At 39.7% G+C, this 26,379-nt stretch overlaps 1 protein-coding gene and 1 pseudogene across 3 annotated transcripts in view; one reads left to right on the forward strand and one right to left on the reverse strand.

The window, feature by feature from the left end:
- Positions 1 to 22,620, forward strand: part of LOC144237040 (uncharacterized) — a 76,810-nt pseudogene extending 54,190 nt beyond the window's left edge.
- EXOC4 (exocyst complex component 4) overlaps positions 1 to 26,379 on the reverse strand; it is a 752,773-nt gene that overhangs the window by 322,593 nt on the left and 403,801 nt on the right. The window contains exons 11-12 of one of the 3 annotated variants that reach the window (XM_077770717.1): positions 24,297 to 24,360; positions 22,848 to 23,096 (exon numbers count right to left, since the gene is read on the reverse strand). The exons of 1 other annotated variant lie outside the window; for it this stretch is intronic. In XM_077770717.1, coding sequence (XP_077626843.1) covers positions 23,022 to 23,096; positions 24,297 to 24,360 — 139 coding nt within the window. In that variant the 3' untranslated portion in view covers positions 22,848 to 23,021. One more of the 3 variants, XM_077770718.1, reaches the window with a different exon arrangement.

The following is a 26,379-nucleotide window of genomic DNA, read 5'->3' on the forward strand; positions in this document are numbered from 1 at the left end:
CAACTATGTGTAGCCAGAGAAGCTGGTCTTCTCGAGTTTTATATCCTTCACTCTCAAAATCAAAGTGCCTTATCAATAGATTTCCAACATTTCACTGCTGTTAAAGAATGGTTTTAAGGCAAGCCCCAAACGAGTTACTAGATAAGGTCTGTTTAAGTGAGAAATCTTAAAGTCACACTTTCTATTTGAGTTCTGACCTCTTCTTGCTCGCCAGAACTTCTATGCCGTTTGCCAACTGCCTCAGATGTATAACTTCGTCTATGTACCTTACTTCAAAATCAATATGTTCAAACTCAACTCTGTCACAAACTGTGATGGGTGTGAGTTTTTACCCTACTCGTAAGCTAACAAGTTAGCCTGCCAGTTTCAAGAATGCTGGCAGGTTAAAAAAAAAAAAGTCCCCTGGGTCAGAGATAAAGAACATCTTACTACTTGCAGCAGCGACAGCAGCGGGAGAATCATCGATTCCTTCCTTTGGCTCCCTGAGGCCTACTTCCCACAGAGCCACGTGACAAGGGCCAGGTAATGTTGGACACACAGTGGGTACAGGACAAGAGTGGAATCCTGGGGTCAGGAAACCCGACCCTTCATAATGGGCTGCAAGCAAACCCACTGTCTTTGCTTCCTATTGGGAGACATTATTTTTAGGAGACTGGACAGCAAATAAACCTGTCCCTTTACTCCACGGAGGAGACTTTTTTTTTTCCTCTTAGCCCAAGGCTGTTCACTGAAGAGCTGTCATTGAGAAGACAGTCCCCAACAAAAAGCTACCATGCTTTTCTGTTCACAAGACATGAAGCAACACAAGAAACCCATTGAAAACTGTCTCCCATCAATTTTCTTACCATGTCTGCCTGCCAAGTGGTTACATGTACAAGAGACACGGGACTCACTAGGTGGGCAAGAAAATGATCTGGTGATCTGGGTTGACTATAAAGGATCCGGAACTTCATCTTAACGCTCAGCATTATATCTGCATTTCTATTTCTCTAAATCTTACAATGACCTGCATCTAAGGTGAGAATACCTGTTCTCTGACATACTAACAATATTAGGAATTGGGAATGAGACCTCTTGCCTACCAAACATTTTTTCTCTCTCATATTAAAAGAGGTTTTTTTCATCTTCTTAGTGGTTCCAATGATTAATTTTGATTCCCGGTTCTTTCCCTAGGGATACTGTATGAACCCTCAATAGGTAACATGCAGAATGTATGATTGATAATGTTCCAAAGTATTTTTCTTCATAATAAGCTCCTAAGAGTATGGAAAATAGTAAACTGCAAGGTGATGCCACTGCTGATAAATGTACAAAACGTGAATGTTTTTCTTAATGAAAAAAAAAATGGAAATGAAGATCCACATTTTCTCATCTTCACTAAAAACCAAGGCCAGTCCATTAATTTAGTGACAAAAAGAATGAGGTCTCTGAATTTCAAGTTCTCTATTTTTTTCCCCTTCATTGTATACAGCCAGTAAATATAAGGACAAGTCTACTAAGGCAAAAGGCATAGAGCAAAATGACAACTGTAACATCAAACAACACTTAGCTACACAATTACTTTAAGAAAACTGAAGGGTGTTATTTAACAGTAAGAAGTTGTATTTTAGCCCCAAATTATTTTTTCTTAAAATTTTCAGATAAATTTAATCTCCAAATAAAATTGCTGTGTTTGAGGTGGCATATTTCAAATGGCAATCAAGTCAATCCAAGTTATCTATCCCCTTGCTGGAATGTTCATTTTTCTACATCTCCAAGGGGTCTATGTTCCGCTTATCTAGCACAGAAACACTGTTTGCTAAACACCACAGCTGGGCTGCCATAAGCATAAGCAAGTTAAGCAAAATATTATTCTCTCTTAAAAGTTTTGGGGGTATTTTCCCCCTTGATATTTTAACAGGAAACAACTCAGGCAGGAAAATCTACACTGTCAGAAATTTCTAGAAATTTTACAACCTAAGATATCTGCCAAGTAACTAATTATTTTTGCTTTACATGAATAAGAAAATATCTTCAAAATCAGATTCTAAGATTGGCTGGTTTGCTTGTGAAATGTAACCTCACTTGAAACAGAGTCCGGAAGCCCTGAGGGGAGTTCTCACACACTACCACCTGGTGTCAGTTGTAGACCCCAAAAGGCACACGCGTCCCTTGCGTTCTCCAACAGGAAGGAGCTTACACTACTAGCCCAGCAAGAAGAAGAAAGATTTTCTCCTCGCCCAGCAACAGCTCCAGCCAATGAGAAGCCACCACTCCTGGTCTCCTCCAATGGACTTTTAATCAAGGCAACCCCTTCCCAGCCTCCCCCTTTCCTTTATATAAGCAAGCTCCTCTCTTTTGTTCTCCAGATTTGACTATGGTTCCTCACAGTTTGCATGTCTACAATTGCAATTCCTCTGCTATTCCTGAATAAACCTATTTTGCTGGTAAATTAGCTGGCTGTTTAACTTTCAAGGTAAAAAAAAAAGTTGTTTCCTTATTGGTGGTTGTGCATTAAATTCTCATAATTCACAGGCAACTCTCTTGAAACAATCAACTCTCTTGAAACAATAACCCCTGTTAGTTGCATATTTAGCAGATTTAATTATAATTGTGAAGTATATCTGGTTATATTTTAACTATCATTTAGTAGCAAAATGGGTGCGATACACATTTTTATAAATAAGGAAACTAGGGGTCAGAGATCTTGAGTAGCTCAAGGCCCAGAACACAGTCCTTTCTTGATAATGTACTCTCTCAAAATCCCATATTTACTCTTACTTCAGGTATAAATTCACTTACTGAAGAAATAATGAAAGATTACTCCAGGCCATAATTCTGAATTCCTTTGCATCATTTCTTAATTAGTTTCTATCAAGCTCTACACTAGGCAAGGTTGGTAAACAATGCTACACAAGACATTGCAAACTTTTATAAAACTCTGACTTACTATATTAAAAATCTTTATTTCTTGAAAAGGGGTAGAACTGTTTCTAAATGTGTCAATTCATTTTAATGAAAAATCACCAAAATCCACTTCAAAGAAATGCCTTTCATACATATTGTTTCACAGTATTTTTATTTGTTACTATGCTTTATTAAAAATGATTTTTTAACTGTTTTTAGAATACTAAGCCTCAAGCTTAGTACACACAATGAAGAGTTTAACTGTTTTTAGAATACTAAGCCTCAAGCTTAGTACACACAATGAAGAGTTTAACTGTTTTTAGAATACTAAGCCTCAAGCTTAGTACACACAATGAAGAATAACAGCAGATGAACGCAGGTCGGAAAGCATATGACAACTGAGATTTTAACTCACTGGGTGAAGGCTAATGGCAGACTGAATGAAAGTCAAAGTTCAAGCAACTCTAATCCACAGCTTCCTGGAAAATAAATTATTTTTAGCCTATAAGGTCTTCCTGCTTCCAGTTTCTTTACCATTTAATATACCTGGAGTGCCTACCACCACATTATTTTTCTGAGAAATTCCTCTACATGTCATATTTTGACAAGAAAATCTTCACTGGCTCCACACTGACTGGAGGGTGACTCTTTGGTCTTGAATTAAGGGCCCACCACAAATCCAGTCCTATTCTCCCCAAAATGAGCCCTTAGCTTGAGAAATCTGGTCCATTCACCATCCCCAGAACACGCCTGCTCTCACACATTCTCACCATTCCCTTTCTTGGAGAATCATTATCCTTCCTTTGTAGCTAATGTTTACTGAACATTTACTAGGTACTACCTACCTATTTTATTTAATCCTCACTACAACTCTATGAAGAATGAATTACTATTATTATTATTATTATTATTTTCCATTTCAGAATACTGAAGCATAGAGAGGTTAAGGGTCTATAGTCACATAGCCAGTAAAGTGGGCAAGCTAGGATGGGGATGAAGTCCTCTCCTAGGCCACTCTAGTGCAAGAAGCAGGGTTATCTGATGGTGACCCCCAGAGCTCACTCAGTGTTGCCTGGACAACAAACTTGCTGGAGCAGGGGAACACCTTTTTCCCAGCAGAAAGAACTGCAATCCAGGTCAAGGTCAGTTATCCACAGCACTGATGGCTTCATCCTTCAGAAGAAGAGACTGAGACTTCCCACGGGTCTGAAAGCATCTAGAGACTAGGCAGCTGACATTCTCAGGCAACTTCCGGAGGCAACTGGGACACCACACTGAACTGCTTGGTGCTAAGCAGCCAAGTACTCCCTCAATGACAAGGACGCTTTCTCAGTCTTGCTTGATGGCAAGGCAGAGTAACAGGGGAGCTCAAAGCCACTCTGCAAGCTGGGCAGAGCCGAAGCCCACTTCCCTGGAGGATGATGGAGATAGGGGGAAACCGTGCCTTCTTTTGTCTCACTACCTTAGCTGTGTGAGGTTTCCTTTCCCCTGGTAAAATCTATTCCCTAACTGGTGCTGCGTGAGGTGGTGCGATCAGTCTATGAATTGATAACAAGATGGAACCTGAAGGAAAGAACCACAATCTGGCACACACCTTACCCACTCTTTCAAGACGGGGCAAAAATCTCATTTCTCATATGAAAAAGTTCCCGATTCTCCTTAGCAAAGGGAGATCCTTGAATCTCTAAACAACAGCATAGGCTACCCTTCGGTGTCTGAAGAAAGCACAGCTTTGCTACATATCACTAGTTAAGGCGCATCTTTTCCACAAATATGCATTTGGATTTCATGAAAATTTTAAGTTTCCCAAACGGAGGGGAGAGACCCTATATATTTAACACCTTCTGGACACACCAGGCATTTAATAGAGATTTGCTGTCTGTCTGTGTGCTGTCTGTATATTTCGTCCTTCAGAAGGGCCACATATCACCCACTTATTACACACATATGAGCACCAGGGGTGGGCTGAGCACTCTGCTGGGCACTGGGTTTATAAGAACACTGTTCTGACGCAGGAACTCCTAACATAGCAGAAAGACGGTTATGTGCGTGGTGTGTGATAATAAAATGATACAGATCTATGGAGGAAAGTGGGGAGAAGATCGTGGAGCGCCTTCTCCCCCCATACAGGGAGAAAGGGGGGCCCACACAGAACACTCACAGTTTTGTTAGGCCTTGAGGAATAAAACAGACTAAAAATGAGAAAACTTCTACAACCGAATGAGAGAAATATATCAACTCCTTAGCTATTAAATGAACAATGCTAATTTAAAAGGGGATGATGCCTATCACTTGTAAAATTATAAAGCTCACTTAATTTTCAAAAGTTCTTTTACCAGGTATTAACCTTGAATTACACGGAAAAGGGCAATTTTACTGATTTCATTCTTTGGCATTAGCTACCTGAAAGGATACGAAGAAGTAGTGAGGCTTTCAGAAGTTCTAACAATTCATCTTTGTCTGGACCTCTTTCTGTCGTTTTTTTTTCTTTATTTCTTACAGCTAAATCTGAATCTACGGAAAATATCAAATAGAATTACTTGCTATAAAAAAACTTAAAATGAACTTAAAAATAATTTATTGTCTTTTTATTCATGCCTGAGTCTAAGGAACATAGAGCTGCTGTGAAATATCGCCAAATGAAGAAAGCTACTTTTAAAGAAGATTTTCTAAAACTAGTGTAAAAAAAATTAATTACACAAAAATACTCTAGGAGAAAGCTTCACTCAGGAGGTATTTTTCCTTATATATTTTGTGGCAGGAGACTAGATCTTTATTAAAAATCATTTTAAATCTACGAGTCCAATGGTTAAGGTCAGATGTGCAAAATGCACCCTGCCACGATGATCAGGGAGGACCCTGCTCACAGATCCTTCCAAAGCAATGCTCTCCTCTCTCCACATTTTCCAAGTGCTTGTGTATAAATATGTTGTGCTCACTGAAGAGTGAGCACACACAGGTGTTCCACCTCTCTATCAAACTTTTGCAGCCCCCTGTTCAATTTGCCCTTCCCATCATACTGAAAGCCTCTGAAAGGTAGAGTCTCATGCCAACTTTTTCATGGCTCTGTCCCCAGCACTTAGCAGTGTTCTGCACACAGGAAGTATTCAAGAAATATTTGCTGAGTGAATCACTGGATGAATGGAATGCTTCTATTAAAAGAATATTGAGTAAGTATCAATGTTAGAACAAACCCCTCTGAAGGTAGCAGTCTAACATATAGTCTTTGAGAACTTGCCTATAATATTTTTAAGAAGAAAAAACTTATTTTTTAAAATGCATATTTATTTATTTAGAGAGAGAGACCACGCGCATGAGCATGAGCGGGATAGGGACAGAGGGAGAGGGAGAGAGAGAATCCCAAGCAGGCTCTGTGCTGACTGCGCGAAGCCTGATGCGGGACTCCATATCACAAATCGTGAGATCATGACCTGAGCTGTAATCAAGAGTCTCATGCTCAGTCCACTGAGTCACCCAGGCGCCCCAAGGAAAAAAAAGTCCTTAACTGGGATATGATATACTTTCTATGTAACACAAGGCAAAGCTATTTGCTTTAATGACTGTGCATTGCCTAGAAATGGTGCTCCCCATTTGAAAAAAATAATATGGCTATTTGACAATAACTTTTCTAAGAAGAAATATGCTTTCTACAGTAAGACTAAGAATTTCCACAAGAAGTAACCTGCCTAGCTTGTGTCTATACCACAAATGCCTCTCCCTCCCCAAATAAAATAATTCAAGGCCCTAGCATTCTAGCACCACCATCCCCCGCTCCCATACCCAAATGCCCCTGAAAGTGAAGAGAAGGCAAATAAGCAATGTCTGGTGAAATAACACACAAAATGCAGAAGTAGGGGCCATGTTTGAATTTATCACAATTGGGACAGAAAGTCACCAAGAAGTAGCATAGGAGTTAAGAGAAAAATAAAAAAGAAGAGCAAGAACAGGCCAAATAAAGTTTCAAGTCCCTAAATTAACTCGAAATACAGGGGCCTCTATGTTTAAGATTCTAAATTACTCTTACTTTTAATCTCTAACCTGGGATCTCTCCCATTTGTTGAACTCCCAATACTACCCCCTCCCCCAATCACTGGAAAACATTAAAGATTTTAATGGCTACTTCAGGGTCAACAGGGAAGGAGACACAGAACCAGATCCATTTTTGGAGTCTACAATCAGGTAAAGAAAGGCCACTTCCAACTGCGAGTATTCTGTGGTGGCAGCAAGAAATAAGAAGACAGTGAGACCCCTGAAATCCCCAAATAACTGGCTTGGCAGTCCAAAGCCTGGAATGCTCTATGCAAGGTTATCTATCCACAATGGCTATTCTGTCCTCTAGCTCGCCCCTATTTACTCAACCAGCAAGAACTTGTTGCCCTTTTGTGATGGTGATGAGGATTTTGAGAAAAGACAAATATGGAGGAAAAAAACATTAATTGAAAACAGGCTTATAAAAAAATTGAGATCAATAGATACAACCTACCCCATTAGAAGGGAGAGAAAAATGAAGCCCAAAGATGGGATGTCTTTCTTAAATTCATAGAGTGACAGAGGTGATATGTATATAAACATCCAAGATGATCTACCCATCAGCATGCTCTCACAGCTGAAAGTGGATCTTTATTTCTCATGTAAGTCTCATAGGTGGTGAAGGCTGCAGGAAAGGTAAAATCAAGGCTCTTGTTTCAGTTGTCTGTGATTCTCTTGGTTCTTCACTCCTCCATAGTCAGCTTGTCCTCAGGTTATCTTCCCTTAAAACTGCAAAGGAGAGAAAACCTCTTTCCCAACTCTGGAATAAAAATCCTTCCTTTTAGTCTGATGGGGCCAGAAAATAATTTGGACTTAATTTTCTTCACTAGCTGAGCTCCCTTAAAAGCACCTACACTAGCACAGCGTTAGAAGTATTCAAGGGCTCGGGGTGCCTGGGTGGCTCAGTCAGTTAAGTGTCCAACTTCGGCTCAGGTCATGATCTCACGGTTTATGAGTTTGAGCTCTGTGTCGGGCTCTGTGCTGACAGCCAGCTCAGAGCCTGGAGCCTGTTTCAGATTCTGTGTCTCCCTCTCTCTCTGACCCTCCCCTCTCACGCTCTCTCTCAGAATTAAATAAAAAGCATTAAAAAAAAAAAAAAGTATTCAAGGGCTAGTATAATGGCGCTATCGGTGAATAGACCCCAGGCCAGCAGGTCTGTGTTCCTCAAACTGCAGGGGGGATCTCATCAGTATCTAGTTGAGTCTATTTTCCCTATAAACATCCATGAATTGCTTAATACCATGTACTTCTTTGAGACACTCAAAAATGATCACGTGTATCTTATCTGTGGGTTTCAGTTTGTGCATCCTTCTTCAAAAATCCATGAAACTCTCTGCTTTGAGTTGCACTAAATCCATTTCTCTCTCATTTCAGCCTGAACATTGCAATCCAGCTCTACAGGTAGCAAATTGAAATGTTTAGTGGCCCATTGCAGACAGATTGAATCTGAAAAGAATACAGCATTAAGAAAGAAGCAAGGCATCAATATCATATGGTAAAGCTCTTGCCAATGACAGTGATGATGTAGGTGAATGATTGAGCATTTGTTAAACTTCCCCCGTTGTGAAAGTAACCTATTATTTTCTTGGTTGTGCAATGAAATGCCGCAATCACCAAAAGAAAAAGTCAGTAAAAAATGATACAGCTTATTTTCTACTGCTGTTATTCTATGGGGACGGTACGACACATTGGACCTCACACCCCCCGACTCCACCTTACCAACAGTGTGCTAAATTTATCCCCGCTTGTCATTCACTTTGTAAAATGTTTGATATCTTGGTGGTGATGGCTTCTCCTTTTCTCTTCCTCCTTCGTTTTTGTTTTTCGTCATTGATAAAATTAAGCCTGACATAGCTTAATTTTAAGGCTAACGTGACATGGTTATCTGATTTAGGATTACTTATAAAAAAATAAAAAGCATGCGGCAACACTGTTACAGCAAAACAAAAAAGGGCTCGGTAGCAGCTGCTCTGGAATTTGCTTGTCTGGCTGTACAGTAAAAATAGTTGATGTTATAGAACAGGTCTCCTGTAGTCACACTTCACTTCTGCAACTACCAGCTTATGTCCCAAGTGGCTTCCATCTCCGAATCAGCTCACCTGTGAGGAATCCCCACGTACAACACGAGCCACAGCGGCTGTTCTGCCGCGGGGCTGTGTACAGGAGGGGACACACAGGAAGGCAGCTGCAAAAGGTCAGGTGCGGGGGAGATGAGCACGTTCCTGAGGTCCGCCCCAACCTGAGATGTGAGCCTCACCATCACCCACGCAGTTTCTGCTGTGCTCCTTCCCAAGTGCTCCGGACTGAGTGCCAAGCCCCCCTAAAACTCATCTTGACATACTGATAAACCCCAGTGTCATGGTGTTTGGAGGTGGGGACCTCAGGGAGTAACTAGGACATGAAGGGAGAGCCCTCATCAGTGAGAGGAGTGCCATTATGAGTCCTGGGAGAGACGATCTCTCTGGTCCTGCAAAGATAGGGCAAGAGAGTGGCCATCTGCAAATCAAGAAACAGGTCCTCACCAGGCATAGATCGGCTGGCGCCTTGATCCTGGCCCTCCCGCCTCTGGAACTCTGACAAATAAACTGCTGCTGTCTGACACCCAGTCTATGGTATTTTTGTTACAGCAGACTCAACTGACTAAAATAGTACACATTATGTCCTAGATGCCTGATGACTACCCCGTGCACTGTTTTGTGAAATTCACAAGGTCTCTCAGGGCTGATAGAAACTTGTCAACATTCATAGGCAAAGTGCTAAGATGATGAGAAGAAAATAATGGTGACCAAGTTTAAGTGTAGTATGATAACACATCTGTAATAACAGCCGTCTTAACAACAGTCCCCTAATACATGCGGCATGTACTGTGAGCTATGTATTGGTCAAAGTGCTTCACTCACAAAAATCCTATCAAGTGGGTTCTATTGCTAACCCCATTCTACAGATGACGAAATGGAGAGACTGAGCCCAAGTCATCTGCCCAAGGTTTCCCAGCCAGGAAGAAAGTGGCTCCAAGGCAATCGGGCTGCAGAGCCCCATGGTCTTACCATGACACTAGAATCTCACACCTCCCTGAAAAGGAAACAGAAAACCCAGGACGGTAGTGATGATTCCATCCCGGGAAATGTTAAACAAACGCTAAGCTCACACAGGCAAGGAAGAGATGTAAGCTTCCAGTATGTGAAATCTGAGATTTGGCTAAACACATACTAAATACGAATACGTCCCATCCCTTGGGCTGGATGTAGTCAAAACTCTAATCTGCTGAGAAAGATGACTATACAGGTAACAACTCTAACCTGCTAGGGCAGGGCCAGCAATAACCTGATGATCACCAGTTTGCAACATGTCTCATTGTAGCCGATCAGGAAGTGCGGAACTGTCTGGCCTCCTTTTTATCTATTTTATTTTTTTCTCTTGATGTTACTTCCTGAATTCTATTCCTTCACAAACTCTATATATTTCAATAGTACGGTCACCAGAGTCAACCTTGGCAGACGCTGCCTGATTATAATTGGCTGTCCTTTGCTATGACACAGACTACACTATTAAAGAGGCGACTGCTTATCAAAATTGCATTCTGAAGACAGAGCCCATTAAGAACCGTCCTGTTGTCACGGAGGGGAGGCAGTCACATGCGCTACCAAATCAGACTAAACACATCGCATGTAATTTCTTCTGAAGATAAAGCTAAGCCCAGTACTACAAAATGATTGCTTTGAAACAAAGCAATGAAATGATGAGTAGCATACAAGGTTCTAACATTATTAAAAGCTGACATTTGGAAAGGTCAAATTTTATACCTCGTAAAGAGGGTGACCTGGGAGACTGTATACTACAGGGTGAAAGGGTCAGACAGAACGAGGTTTAATTACCATTCCTGGGCCTTACTGTTCGTGCAATTTCGAGCAACTTACTGAGACTCAGTTTCTTTGTCTTTAAATTGGAAATAAGACAATGCTAGAGGCTGCCGTAGGACGTTCGAGAGAATATCAAAACTAAAGGCAGCGCAGTGCCTGCAGTGAAACAGAAACTTCCCTCCCACCAGAATGTAAGCTCCATGATGGCAGACATTATTGTCTTTGTTCTCCAGAACATAATACATGCTCAATAAACATTTAATGAATACATGAATAAACACACTGGTTGCCTTTTACCTTGAGACAATGTCGATTAAAGTCAGTTCCTCTTTTTCAGGGACATAGAAATTGTCTTATTGGGACTAGCTAAGTTACTGAACCCTTTCAATCGATATGTCCCAAAGCAGCCAACCAGAATACATGTTCTTTCCCAAACTCTATCTTCAACTCAATTTGAGCTTCAAACTAATCATTCATTTTAGTTTGTAAGTCACTTATGAAGAATTCCTTTTTCCTGTACTGACCACATATTCTACGTTTCTGTCTTCTTTTTCCTTTAATTCTTGTAAATCAGGAAAGTCAGCTGCATTCTAATAGAAGAGCTAAGGGTTCTCTAAGTCAGAAGCAGGACTTATCTTGACTGACAGCTGGGTGGCCCAGCCTTGAAACTTCTGGGAATCTGAGGGTTTCATTAGCTTCTATCTTGAGGATTTCAAAAAACCACTTTACAAATAATATGAACTGTAAAGCACCATGCAAATTTCAAGTACCATTTTTATTATTCCATTATCTAAGTAATTGTCCACTGTCACTTAAGATAACCAGAATTTCAAAATTTCAAGTCCCTGTATCTGTCAGAAACAAAAATGGTTACATCTATTTTTCAGAAATAAGCATTTGAGAGTTGAAGGGGAAAATGAACAGGTTTGTATAATCTAAAATGGGAAACTTAATCAAATTAATTGGTATACCATTGCCAACTTTACTTTTCTTTGTTTCTATTTAGTAACTTTTTTTGTCATTTTCTTAACTAATCACCAGTATAAGTTAATTTCTATTAAAGTACCTGACAATTAGGTGTATGCTAAATGAGTCTCTTGGTTTCAATTTTTTGTCAGTTTAAGAAAAAAAAAAAACAGGTAAGAAAAGGCCACTGAGTATGTACACACAAAACAGTGTACAAACTTGTTCTGTTTTGTCTCCAGAAATGTAGACAGTGAATGCTGGAGATATGAAAGCAGTCCCTCTGTGATGAACTGAATGTTTATGTACCTCCCCACCCCCCTCCCATGGAATTTGCACATTGAGGCTCAGTGTGATGGTTATTTGGAGGTGGGGACTTTGGGAGGGAATTAAATTTAGATAAGGTCATCGGCATGGAACATCCTGATGGAATTAGGATTCTTTTAAAAAGAGGAAGAAACGTCTCGGTGCTTCTCACCATGTGAGGAGAGAAATCACCGACGTTTCGTCCTCTCCACCATGTGAGGACACAGCAAGGCGGGCCATCTGAAAACCAAGAAGAGGGAACTCACCACCAGAGCTCAACCAGGCTGGCACCATGGTGACCTGGGACTGCCAACCTCCACAAGAGTGAGAAATAAGCTGCCCAGTCTAGGGACTAAGACACTGCCTTCATATTCATGTTAACTGAAGTTGCAGAAGCTTCTGTTTGCAGTCTCTTTTGAGAAGCAAATGACTCAAGTAACTCCGGCATCTCCCCTCAGAGCTGCTTGGGCCCCAGCCCTCCACAACACGAATGTTCGCGAAATCTTCCCAAGGGTACAACTGGGAGGCAGGCGGATGTTTCTTCCCCAACCTGAGAAGGAATCAGCAAGAACTGGAAATTTCTGTGGTTCTTATTTTGAATTTGAAAACTGTGGCTTCTGTCAGCAAACAAAGAAAAAGAATTCAGGCAGCTCTTTGGCAGACAGTCTTTGGGTCCACATATATTTAGAAAGCTATCTTTCTTTTTTTCCTACCCTGTGTTTGGTTTTTTTGCTTTTGAACTTTCTACAGTAAAGAAGCAGCGATTACTAGAGAAGCTGTTAAATGATCTCTGATTTCATCCTAACTTCATTATTCTCGAAATCACCACCCTCCTTGCAGCTTACCCTGGGTGTACCCGAGCTGTCCAGTAGGGTAGCCACAAGCCCCGTGCCGCTGTTAGGTCACATGTGGTTAGCCTAAACTGAGATGGGCATTAAGTGCCACATACACACCGGGTTTCTAAGATTTAGTATGAAAGGAAGAATGCAAAATATCTTGTAATTTTTATATTAATTACAGGTTGAAATTGTGGGCAAATTAATGAAAGGAAATCTCATTTGGAATGGAGACTGGCAGGGGACTCACACAGGAAGAGAAATAACCTTGGGCACAGACTTCGGTCTCCCAGCAGGAAGAAGAAAGGCTTTCCTTCTCTCCCAGCAACAGCCCAGCCAATGAGAGACCGTCACAACTTAGCCAACGGAAAAACAAGGATACTTGGCACTCCAATGGGCTTTTTGTTTCTAAGAGCCTTCCAGACTACCCCCCCACCCCCCACCTTCTCTGTATGAGCATACCCTTGCTTTGATTTCTGGAATTGCCTCTGGTCTGGCCATAGCATGCTTGTCTCTGATTGCGATCCTCTGGTATTCCCAAATAAACCCATTTTTGCTGGTAAAATAAGAGGCAGCTTTACTTATTAAGATTACCAAAATGATATCTTGGATGTATTGGGTGAAATAAAATATTATTAAATTTATTTCACCTGTTTCTTTATCCTGTTTTTGGTCTAATGTGGCTCATATTATACTTCTCTTGGAGAGTGCTGATCTGTGCTCTTATTAGGCAATCAGAAGCAATGTTCAGTATTGATGTAGGATTCTGTGTAGGTGTATACATGTACACACAAATACAAATACACGTATATGCGTCTATCACCTTTGCAGCAGGCATCTGTAGCTGCCCAATCAAATTTGTAAATTCTTATAAAGTACAAGGTACCATGCTGGAAATGGTTTAACTGGATGTTTTCATCATGATTATTTAATTATGTTGAGGCTAACAGAACTAATAAAATAAAAAAGGTATACACATATGTGCAATTTTTCACACATACAAACCTGCATGCATCATGCATACATACACAGGATGGTCATAAAGTGACGATTCAAACTGGATGGGAGGGAAGTCCATTAGCACGTTATCAGTAAGGCCAAGTGAAAACTATACTTTTGTTTTTAAAAAAATGTGGATCACTTCTAAAGCTATAAATGCAGCAGAACTTCTGACTAAATGCTGTCTAGTAGAAAATACAATTTAATACACAAATAGAGCACATGTCCAGTTGGCACAGCAAAGCCCGAGGGGAAGCAAGCTCGTTAACAGTACCTAAAAAGATTTGATTGTTAGCTTTTGATCTGGTAATCTTGTTTAATTGTGTTAATGTTCAATTTCATTAAAATCTTTAAGGTAATACTATGCTTCAACTCAGCTCCAAATCAGATGATCCTATCAGAGACTGTGAATGACGCAATCCAATGTTCTGTGCAGGTCTTTTGGAGGGTAAATGCTATGCAAATAATGGAAATTTTCTAAAATGTAGGGCTATATTTTAACTTTAATTACTCAGAAGAATTCAACTTGGAAAATTAAGACTTTCTAGGTATTTTTAACCCTTTGATGGAATACCACTTGGCAACTTAAGATACTGTTTATTTTCACTGACATACATCTCCACATTTGTGATCTCAAACTTCCTGCTTATCTGGTCCTTTCTGTTTCTTTCACCAGGTAAGAATATGCTATAAGCTAATTGCTATTTTTTTTAAAATTAATGTTTATTGATTTTTGAAGAAGAGAGAGAGAGTAAGCATCAATGAAGCAGGGGGTGGTGGGGGACGGTGCAGAGAGAAAGGGAGACACAGAATCCGAAGCAGGCTTCAGGCTCTGAGCTGTCAGCATAGAGCCTGACATGGCTCAAACTCAGGACAGGGGAGATCATGACCCGAGCTGAAGTTGGATGCTTAACTGACTGAGCCACCCAGGAGCCTCAGATAATTGCTATTTGTAAAAAAATATATATGATAATGTAAACATCCAAATAAGTCTTTCAAAATACTTGGATGTTAGATATTTACCTCAGAGCTGCTGCCACTGTTAAAAATCTTCTACTTTAGAAACTGCCTTTAAAAATGAAATGGTGGGGTGATTGGGTGGCTCAGTCCGTTGAGCATCGAACTTGGCTGAGGACATGATCTCACAGTTTATGGGTTTGAGCCCCATGCTGCGCTTTGCGCTGACAGCTCAGAGCCTCCTTTGGATTCTGTCTCCCTCTCTCTCTACCCCTCCAGTGTGTGAATGCTCTCTTTCTCTATCAAAAATAAACATTAAAAAAAAGGAAGTTGTTACATATCTTTCTCTAGTACAGATTTTTTGGATTATTTAAAACCATTTAAACCTCTAATGAATGGAAAAGTAAACAAATGAGGTTTTTTCATTTGATGTTATACAAATATGTGTGCATGTGTAAACATCCACTTAAACTATACATAAGTATATGTAAAATATATACAAATATATAAAGCAATTGTACTTAACTTTTGGGTCCTTAAATTTTCTGTAAGGTAATTCCAAAGGAAGATTTAAAAAAATGTTTAGGGTGCCTGGGTGGCTCAGTCAGTTGAGCGTCTGACTTTGGCTCAGGTCATGACCTCATGGTTCGTAGGTTCGAGCCTCATGTTGGGCTCTGTGCTGACAGCTAGCTCAGAGCCTGGAGGCTGTTTCAGATTCTGTGACTCCCTCTCTCTCTGACCCTCCCCTGCTCAGACTGTTTCTCTCTCTCTCTCTCTCTCAGAAATAAATAAAATGTAAAAAAGAAAAATGTTGAGGGGCGCCTAGGTGGCTCAGTTAGTTTAGTGTGGTCATGATCTCACAGTTTGTGAGTTCAAGCCTCACATCCAGCTCTGTACTGATGGTGCGGAGCCCCCTTAGGATTCTCTCCCACTCTCTCTGTCTCTCTTGCTCTCTCTCTCTCTCTTTCTCTATCAAATAAATAAGCTTAAAAAATGTTTGGAGCAAGGGTGACCTTTGTTTTTTTGTTTTCTTTTCTTTTCTTTTTTTTTTTTTTTTTAAGAGAGCAAGAGAGTGCCTGAGTGCGTGCACTAAAAAGTGGCAGAGGGAGGGAGGGAGAGACATATGATCTTAAGCAGTCTCCATGCTGAGCCTGACACAGGGCACAATCCCATGACCCTGAGATCATGACCTGAGCCAAAGTTAAGAGTGGGGCGGTTAACCCACTGAACTACCCAGGTACTCTGGTAGACCTTTTATATTTAAAAAATATTCTAAAGATTTTCATGGATAAAATTCAATTAGATGATCAGATCTGGAATATTTACTAAAAAATCAGTCCTTCTATGATATTTCTTTCTTTTTAAAAAAATTATTTTGAGAGAGTCCAAGTGGGGGAGGGTCAGGGAGAGGGATGGGGACAGAGGATCTGAAGCAGGCTCTGCACTGACAGTAATGAGCCTGATGTGGTGCTTGAACTCACAATCGTGAGATCATGACGTGAGCCGAAGTCCGATACTCAATCTACTGAGACACGAGGGTGCCCTTTCTGTGATATTTCTAGTATGTTATCCAAAAAATCAGTAGCAGACAGATTTACTCTACTTTCTTTTTCATTCCTAAGTTATAATCAGAATTATAGTCATAGTCCACTTCCTTTTAAGTAAATATAGACAGTGAGCTGTGCCAGATCATTAAGCTACAAAATGGTGCAGCCTGTTGTCCTTTGTTACACTCCTTCCATACTAATTCACAGCTAGAGCTCCCCTTTCCTTTTCAAATTCAAATAGGCCAGGTAGTCTCATTTGTAAAGTCATAATATTTATTTAGTGTGTATGGTTTTTTTTTTTTTTTTATCCAGGCTACATTTAACCAAATTAAGTTACTTAGTCCCTAGAGGAAACTATAAAAACTCAATCGTCCCTTCTACCCTCACGAATTCCACATAGTGATGGCAGTAATATTCCCTTACAATGATTATCCTGAACACTAATGGGTTCTTTTCTCTTTACAACTAGTGTGGATCTTTTCCCCAAATCCACAAACTCTATTAGCTTTCAGAGATTTCCTTCTACCTCAAACTGCCCTCTTACAATTAAACTTTAATTCATGTTAAGCCTAGGATTTGAATTTGATCAGTTGAATTTTCTTAAAACAGATACTGTTAAGATGATATTAATAGCAGGAAAAAGCTCTGTTTTTCCCCCCTTTATTAACTAACAAATAAACTACAACATAGAGTGGTACCTGCAATGTTCCTTGGACCACATTGGATACCTAAGTCTCCATAAAACAAACAAACAAACAAAACAAAACAAAACAAACAATTACCAAGCCAACCTACTTCAGGCAATAAAACATAAATTCAGTAAAATAAATGAATGTGGATTGTCCGTGGTTATTTGTTGTAATATTATCTGGCATAACCATGTTGACTAGGACCTATTAGCAAAACAGTGGACTAGAGGCTCAAAATCATGAGTTCTAAGGTTCAGTATTTTAACATGTGTCTTCCCCAGATAACTACTTTATTAATGAATAAATGGAAATAATTTCCTGCACTTTTGGAATTTGTCAAAACTCACAGAGTAAATCAGAGACAAATCCGGGAAGAGTAGTCCACAACCAGTATCTTTCAATTTCTTTTGTTCACATACAAAGTCAAGATGACTTTGATATAAAGAACTTGAATCAACATCATACAGAATTCATTTAGTGCAGCTTCTCTAAATTGTATCTTTTCAAAAAAAAAAAGTCTCTCAAGAGAAGAGTAAATTTGAAGAGGGGGTAACACATAACTTAGGAAAATATTCTATGTTATATGAATCTCTCTGGCACTCTGCACTTCAGTACATTACAGTTCAGAAAAGTCCTGGAGTTAAAAAAAAAACACACACACACAAAAAAACAAACAACAACCCAATACCCATTAGATTTTATTTAACCAAGGATTCTCCCCTCCCCCCACTAAATTCTGTCTTGTCCCTTACTGGCCATGACTCCAGTTACATTCCCTGGGACACTTGTGTCTTGTGGGATAGTTTGGCAAATGCAGTTTTACTGAAAAGACATAGGATTGAAAGACAAATGAAGACCGTGTCAGACTAAATTTAAGGAACCTTGTATATGATTTTAACAAGCTTTTTAGTTACTCTGGAACTCAGTTTTCCTAAAAATAAGAGTCATATTATACATCTCACAACTAATAATGAAAAAAGCAATTGTTCTAGTACATTTTCCATTACAATGGTGAGTAATAAACTTTATACATTACACCAAAATCAAACATCTAGAGAATGTGCAATATTTTAGACTCTGTGGGAACGCCTAGAGATGGTCCATACATCTGAGAAGTAGTAGAAGTAGAAGAAGTAGAGAAGATACACATTCAGATAAATTTCGACAGGAGGTGATTCAGCCTAATCACTGATTCAGCATAAAAAGGGTCAGGCAGGCAAAACTCTACTGAGGAGTGGATCTGAGGGCTGACCATCGATTTGCTCGAGGGGCTAAGGTGAAGGGCATCCCAAAGACACAGAGGAGTTTAAGAATATGAATCTTTGAACAGTCTAAATGTAAATATATCCCTCTGTAAATAAAGTTCACACTTGCCTTTTTAGTGTGTGTTAAAATTTCACCCTTGTGAACATTTATATCATATCGTGTGGTTCTAAAAAGGTGAATGTTGATACTAATTAACAGTAAAGGTACTTTTCAAAAGCAACCTCAAGGTTAGTGCATAGTTTTATAAGAAATAATATATGCATGGCATCAAACTAGTAAAGCACATGCTTACTCTTACTGACTAATTTATTATCATGACCCTATTTTTATTTCTGTATTACAGACACACGACACCCGCAAAATAAATTAACCATTGGCCTCAAAAACTTTAACATTCTATGCAAAATCTGAATACGTGGCCTTAAAAACCATTAAGAGTGAAAAACAATAGCCAACATACTTGACATAAATAAAAAACCAAGCCATTAGATCCTGGTATAGAATAACATGCTGAGTAAATGTTGGTAGCTATTTTTATAAGTTTAAGAGATATATAATATATAGTGCTAAAAAATAAAGTTGCATTTTCTTTAATATTAGTAGTCTCAACTCAAAAATGCAATCACTACTTAAAAGTATACACAAAGAATAAAAAAAAAATAGGGGAGGCTGGGTGGCTCGAGTCGGTTAAGCGCCCGACTTCGGCTCAGGTCGTGATCTCACAGTTCGTGAGTTCAAGACCCATGTTAGGGTCTGTGCTGACAGCTCAGAGCCTGGAGCCTGTTTCAGATTCGGTATCTCCCTTTCTTCCTTTCTCTCTACACTTTCCCAGCTCCGTTCTGTCTTTCTCTCAAAAATAAATAAACATTAATTTTAAAAAATAGCCTAAGGCTTTTTTTCATGGAAAGGCTCCAATACACAGAGCACAGGGGAAAAAATAAAATCAAAGGGCACAAATATAAAATCAACTTAATCTTCTTTTTTCCTAGAGCATTGGAGCTTTTTTTTTTTTTATGAAGGATTCAACTTATTTGCATTTTTTTCTTTGTTCTTAAAACTGAACACATATATGCAGTTTAGCACAGCACATTTATAAAACAACTAATTTCCATTGTACGGTAGTGCTGCTTATGTTAGGGGAAAAGAACGTGGACTCCTGAGATACACACCTCTGGGTTTTAAACCCATACTGTAGCACTAACTAGATGTGTGACCTTGTATAAGATTTTATAACCTTCAGTGTTTTATGAAAAAAAATTATGTGAATAATAGTATTGACTTCACAGAAGAATGGTAGCAGTTAAATAAGATAATCTGTTAAAGTTCCTTCCACTTCTTTAGCATTAAAATAAGCCCTCATCTCCTTACTGTACTTCGCTTGTTTCTAAGAATGAGAACAAAGATAAAGAGTACAGAAACAGAGAGGTTGACAAAAGAGACTGGAAGAAGACTAACCAGTCTAGGGAAAGGACCACCTCTTTATCATTCAGCCCCAAGGGAACACAAGAATCATCTTGGGAGCTTTCAAGTACTAGTGGTTTGGGTCCCAGGCTTTAACCTGTAGTATCTGAATCATCAGGGATGGGCCCAGAACTGTTCTAAAAGTTCTCGAGGTACTAATTCTGATGCAGCCAATTTCAGACCAGGGCTTAGAGTAAGTTTCCTAAAGCAGTTAACACACAAAGCTGGTGCTCTGTAAATGTTTATTAAATGAATAGACTGTGATGATTGACTGACCGGGCCATTTGTGACATCATTTAAAAAGAAATTAAAAAAGGAATCCAGTAATAATGTCCCGGGCATGGGTCACTGACAAGATTTTCTGTCTTCAGAATCTAAAAAGGGAGGCTGACAGGTAAACAAATAGGTTAAAATATAATTGTGATAACAGAAATAGAGTAAAAAGGAGAGGGGGATTAATGTGCTGTTCAAAAGCAGTTACTTTCAAGAATCAGTAAATTATGTCACTTCAAAGTCAACTATAACAACAATAAAAAAAAAACACACAAAAAACCCAAGAGATTGTAAAAAAAAAAAGACCAAAATGTAAGGGGGACTATTCATTTGTCTTACATTTATAATTTCATGCTTTAAATGCTCCGTAATCAGTACTATATTTTGTTTTGTTTTTTAATGACCCGAGAAATAGTACATATAACCTCTGAAATGTGGAGAACACACCAACCATATGTTGGTCTTCATTTAAGACAGTAATATTTCAAGTAATCCTTACTACAGCCACATTTCACTATAATAAATGAATCTGAGCAGGCCTTTGGCTTTTACTATAACAGGATTTGATGCATGCAAACCTTAGCTGTTCGGGTAAGCATAATTCAGAACTTCTAGAATTGCATGTCAATTCTAAACATGGGGGAAGGGGAAGAAAGAGAATCTTGAGAAGGCTCCACGCCCAGCACGGAGCCTGACAAAGGGCTTGATCTGACCTGAGCTGAAATCAAGAGTCCGACACTTAATCAACTGAGCTACCCATGCACCTCTACAGTCAAACTTGTAAAATGTGGAGACATTCAACGGACATCACAGATACTGATGACTAGAAAAGTTGCTGTCACTGTCACTTTAACAAGGATCAACAATGACTTAAGCTGTTCATGGTTTGGTTTTGACCCAGACATTAAATAATGGCAACAGTAAGTCTCTCAAGGCTGCTAGGTTAGCCAAAAAGAGGCTAAATTCTTGAGGGTAAAATGTCAACTCTTGCTATCCATAAAGTGTCCTTTCTTAACTAAAAATAAATAAAACGAGAACATATCTTTCAACTGCTTCTCTTTGCAAATACTATTGGCCCAGAGCCAGGCAAGGTGTAATACAGACACAGTTCTATTCCTTCTGGTTGCAAGGAAGAGAAGTGAAAACAATATTCAAATTCTCGAACTAAGTCTGGTGTTCTCACCTTCTGAGCATTTACAGTGATTCTCAAAACTGAACTATCAGAATCACCTATAATCAGAATCACCTTTTTGTGCCACAAAGCAAACTGCTGGGCGCGACCTCTAGTGTTTCGGATTCCACAGGTCTGGGTGGGGCTGAGTTTGCATTTCTAACAACTTCCTGGGAGACGAGATGGTGCTGGTGCAGGGGTCACCTCTCAGTACCTTTTCTCTTCAGCCTTGAACAACCCGACACAATCTGGCCACACCTACTGAAACTGCTTGAAAATAATTTCTCCTCTATAGTCTTCCCTGAGACCCTCCCTGTGTTTTGCTCTCCTGCTTCTCCCTTCCTCTAACAGGAGAAAAACAAAACAAAACAAAAAACACCTTTTTTATAGCCCTTCTTTTTTAGAGGCTCCTGAGACTGAGGTGAGTATGGCTGTCTCTCTGTCCTCAGTGTGCGGACCCAGGCAGCATTACACACATCATTACTTATTTCAATGCATATGACCATCAAGAGAGCAAGTTCTGGAATCGGACTGCCTGGATTTGAACCAGGGTTCCAGGACTTCCTTATTGTGTAACGAGGGGCATGTTATTCAAAGTCTCTGAACCTCGATTTCCCCCTCCCAAACAACAAAGATATCAACAGAGCGATCCACATAATGCTGTTTGCGCAAAGTAAAAATAATGCCTATAATGTGATTAGTGCGTTGTCTGACAGGAAGCAACTCCTTAATAAATGTGATTAAGTCATTGACAATATTATTAAGAAATACCGATGTCTAAGAAAGAGAGATGACAAGTGCTGCTGGAAAATGCTTGAAGAAAAGGGTGTTCTGGAGAGCTATCCCAAGAGGATCTATATAGCTTCCTTTCATTCTTCCTGTGCCCCCACCCCACCCCGTCGCCCCTCTCCATCTTCTCTGCATCGGGAGAAGCTCCCAGGTCCTTCATCCCCCGAAAATCCTGTCCGCCTGTGCCAAGATAGCCTTCAGCCCCTGATTGGTCAGGAGCCCCTCTCAGTTGCAGAGCCCATCACTGTCTTCAGTGGTACTAAAAGCACTGGACACACTGACAGATAGAGGCTTAGCAGCTTGGGAGACCCACACCCTCCTAACCTTACATATTCCCAGCCGCAGCTTCCAAACCAGTGCCATTTTAAGGGCACGACACAGCAGCCAAGTGCACTGGGGCTGGGGCTACCCCAGTAGGGGTGGCAGGCTCTAGGGCTGGACCTGGGGCTATGTTTGGGAACCTTGTCATTGGTTACGCCTTCTCTGAAGCAACAGCTCTTCTCCTACACCACTGTGGGCTTTGCTCTCCTGGAAGCCATGAGACTCTTCGGCCTGAAGGTGGCCTTTCTCACCCTCTTCTTCATGTGACAGAGCCGTCTCTACTTCCTATAGGTCTTTCTCCAGGGTCTCATCTGCCCTCTATGTTCCTTTTGGGATACCTACCCAAGGTAGCCTGGGGAAGGTGGTTGGCTCAGGGTTTGACAGAGGGAAGACAGATAAATACTGTGTTAATAAGGAAAAAAAAAGAAGGATTTTTTATAGCAGTTTGCTATGAGATGGATTTTAAAAAGTAACTCTTCTCCTCTTCAAGAAAATCAGGAATAAAAATCTTTATTACTTCACAGCTCTCGTGATTGGGCAGGTGTCTGAAGATGGGGCCATGAGACGGTTCAGTTTCCCTTAACTCTACATGTGTTAAAAGTTGAGCGATGGGAGGGGAACTGGATGAGCGCTCAAAGAGAAGCTGAAAACGGTCAGGGAAAGGACTTTCAGCATCGTTCCGAAGAATCGCTCCACTGTGAGGATTCCATATCAAGATACAGCTGGAGGAGTGGGCTGTTTTCCTGGGAGATCAAAACACAGTTTCAAGGATGGATTTCTTGATTATTTGACCTAAAGCCATAAAGGTGGGGATGAGAAAGACCGGGCTGCATAGGGAATAAACTATAAAGATGACTAGTAACTAAGAGAAATCTAACCAGAATAGTAATAAAACATATCATAATAAAAATATGTAAGGAAAGAGGGCACTGCAATGACTTCAGACCATACACAGAATACTGCAAATGCCTCATGGTAGAGGAGACACCATTATTTAATTCCAGAAGAACTGGCACCCTTTGGTTTCTCAGAATGTAGTATAAATGTCAAAACTTTCACCCAGGAGCCAATGAACCATCTCCTGACAAAGAAAAATGGGCCTGGATCACGGGGCTAGGTCTTCTGAAATGTTTAAAATGACAGACAAGCTAAATTATGTTTGAAGGTTTTCTTTTTCGAAGGCAGACAAACGACATTTTTACTAATACTGAAAGATAATTTACTTGTTTAAAAAAAAATACATTCAGGCCATGTTCTTCCAGTTCCAGAGCTTCCCAAACCACTTATAAGAGAGAATACTAATGACTAATAAAATTGGGCACCATTTCTTTTCTTATCCATCCCAAAGGAGCAATAATCATCACCGTACTGTCATTTCAAATGTAAAGTAAAATCACTAATCCACTGGGACTCAGAGTAGACAGCTTCAAGGTATTGTTTTATTGGTGCCCTTTTTATCAAGACCTATTTTCATTGTGTGGAAGACTTCATTCCCGTTAATTAAAAACTGTGTTGATCAAAGGAAAAATGCATGTAGATACGTACACCATATAGTGCCTATTCTATACACTGTGTGCCTACACACAGAATTCTATTCTCTGCTGGCTTTCCAAAAAGGCCAGCTCTTTTGGAGTTAATCATGCTAATAAAATTTACTATCTTCTTCTTGGCTTTGGTGAAGATCCCTATAAAATTACACAATGACCTCAGGACTTTTCTATTTGCATTATGGGGTGTCTCAATGTCTGAGTTCAATGGCATGTAAAGTGATGCTAAATAGTTCTACTCTAGACCAACTACTTTAAGAGTGCTTCAAGGCAAATGTGTCCTCTAAGGCTACTGTTAAAAATAAATTTTACATATGCCTGTACACACACATCGTTTCCCAGATTCATACGCTAGTATTTTAAGATTGGATGCAAATATTTATGTCAAATAAATACCTTTCTCCAACAGGCGTTTTTCCTTACGTCACGTTTCCTGGCAACCGATAAATAACGAGGTGAGCTAAAATATAATGAACAATTGCTTTAATTTATTTTAAGGCCAGATTGAAGGATTTAACTAGTTCGGAGAAAGGTTAGTACCTGTATTAACAATCAGGTCATGAGGTATGGGGAACACAGGTTCTAAGAGGCACTGGAGAGGGGCAAATACCAACAGAGAAATTTACAATCAAAATATGTGAAACAATCAGGATACTAGAGAAAGCTGAACATTAAACTCAGTAACATGAACTTAGTAGCAGATATTAAACTTAGTTAACAATTCTGTGCCTACAGACTTATCAAAACTGTGGTAACCCCGTCAAGCGTCTGCTTGTACTAGCTGGTTAGCTGGAGATCACACTCTGCTGATCACAGCTGGGTGTAAAAATGAGACCAAGTAACTGTCACCATCACTAATCTACATATAGTCCCCATTGATGGGGCCAGACGAGAGACTTTGTTCTACAGCCAGATTCCATCCTTCCAACCTGTAGCTAAGTGGGCCCACAGCAGCTGATTCAAAGGCTGGATAGAAGCCAAGATCACATTCTTACTTACAGAAAGCTAAAAATTGAAATGAGGTAGAGAAAAAGCAACTGAAGCATCATGATGTAGAAGTAGAATTTTTAAAAGAACCCAAATTGTGGAAACATAAAACTATAGCAGGGAAGAGTAAACATGAAAGTTAGCTGGATCATTTACTGGGAGATGAGTATTTGTGGGCCAGCAATCATTCAGATTCTGTTTTCTTCTTCAGCTCAACTTTATAATGTTTACCACCATTCCTGTGATTCCCTTGTAGTTTTTAATAACTCCCAAGTACATTGCATACTTGCCGTAACACTTGAGATAATCTGAAGGAGTCCCTATTTGCAAAGAAAAAGATCCAACTAAAAGACTGAGCAGAAGTTTTGCCAAAGGATTTAAAAAATTAAGTTGAATCTCCAACTAAGCTGTCTTTCCATAACTCATGCTTCCCCATTTGACCAAATTCCCATTGGAAAGAAGACAATGGCGGTAATGGCCTCAGAACCACTATTCTTAACAATTTAAGAATCAATGACTATTTTGTTTCCTACCCACCTTTCTCTAGTCCCACCCCAAGCACATCCCCCTTTTTCCCATTCACACTTACTTACAAGGACTTCATTTATGGTTGGCAAATCACAGTGATTGGCAGGTGTTTAAATAATGAAAAATAGTCATCTTCATCAAAATGGAGCACAGTATTTATTATTACAAATATTCAGAAAGAGCAGGAGATTTTTAAGAATATAAAGACATCTCAGTGGTATCACTAATGATATAAAAGTTCAAATTCCACCTTGTTCGTTATCAAACAACACATCCCATTCACGGACATTAGCCATAAGGCTCCGTATCTCCTATTTTACTTCCTCCTCTCCACCTCTTCATCACTCCCAATAAAAAGTCAGGGACAAAAATCCTTGCTGGCTACCCAGTCAGATGTCTCTCATTCTTGAGAGCTTTACCCTCACTATTGAGAGCTTTCTCTCAATAGACTCTATCTGTGCTCACTCTCTGTGGTTGGTGAGATTCATTCTTCAGTGTCCGTGAGACAAGGATCAGAGTCTCTCCAACCTTCCTGTAACAATAGGATTCACATAATTTCTCTCCTCCAAATCTTTTCACACTAAGCATGTATTTCCTTCAAGGAGAAGTCAGATAGCTTCCTATTCACCCTATTCATTAAATCTTCCTATTCCTCTTCAAAATTACATTATAAAATCTTCAGACATACTAGTACAAAGAATAATGAGTACTCAGGCAGCCGCTACCCACTTAAAAAAAATAAAACATTCAAGCCTTGAGTGTAGTCCTCTCCAGTCACGTTCCTCTTCCTTCTCCCACCCCTAGAAGTGACCACTATACTGACTTTAATGTTTATGCATCTGAACTGCATCTTTATATTTTCTACACACATGGACTCCTAACAAATACACACAGAGACACATGTATAGTTTCTCACACTCTTAAACTTTATCTAAAGGCCATCAAACTACATTCTGCTTCAAAC

Source organism: Crocuta crocuta, unplaced genomic scaffold (assembly GCF_008692635.1).
Source record: "Crocuta crocuta isolate KB4526 unplaced genomic scaffold, BGI_CrCroc_1.0 scaffold266, whole genome shotgun sequence".
Classification (NCBI taxonomy): domain Eukaryota; kingdom Metazoa; phylum Chordata; class Mammalia; order Carnivora; family Hyaenidae; genus Crocuta; species Crocuta crocuta.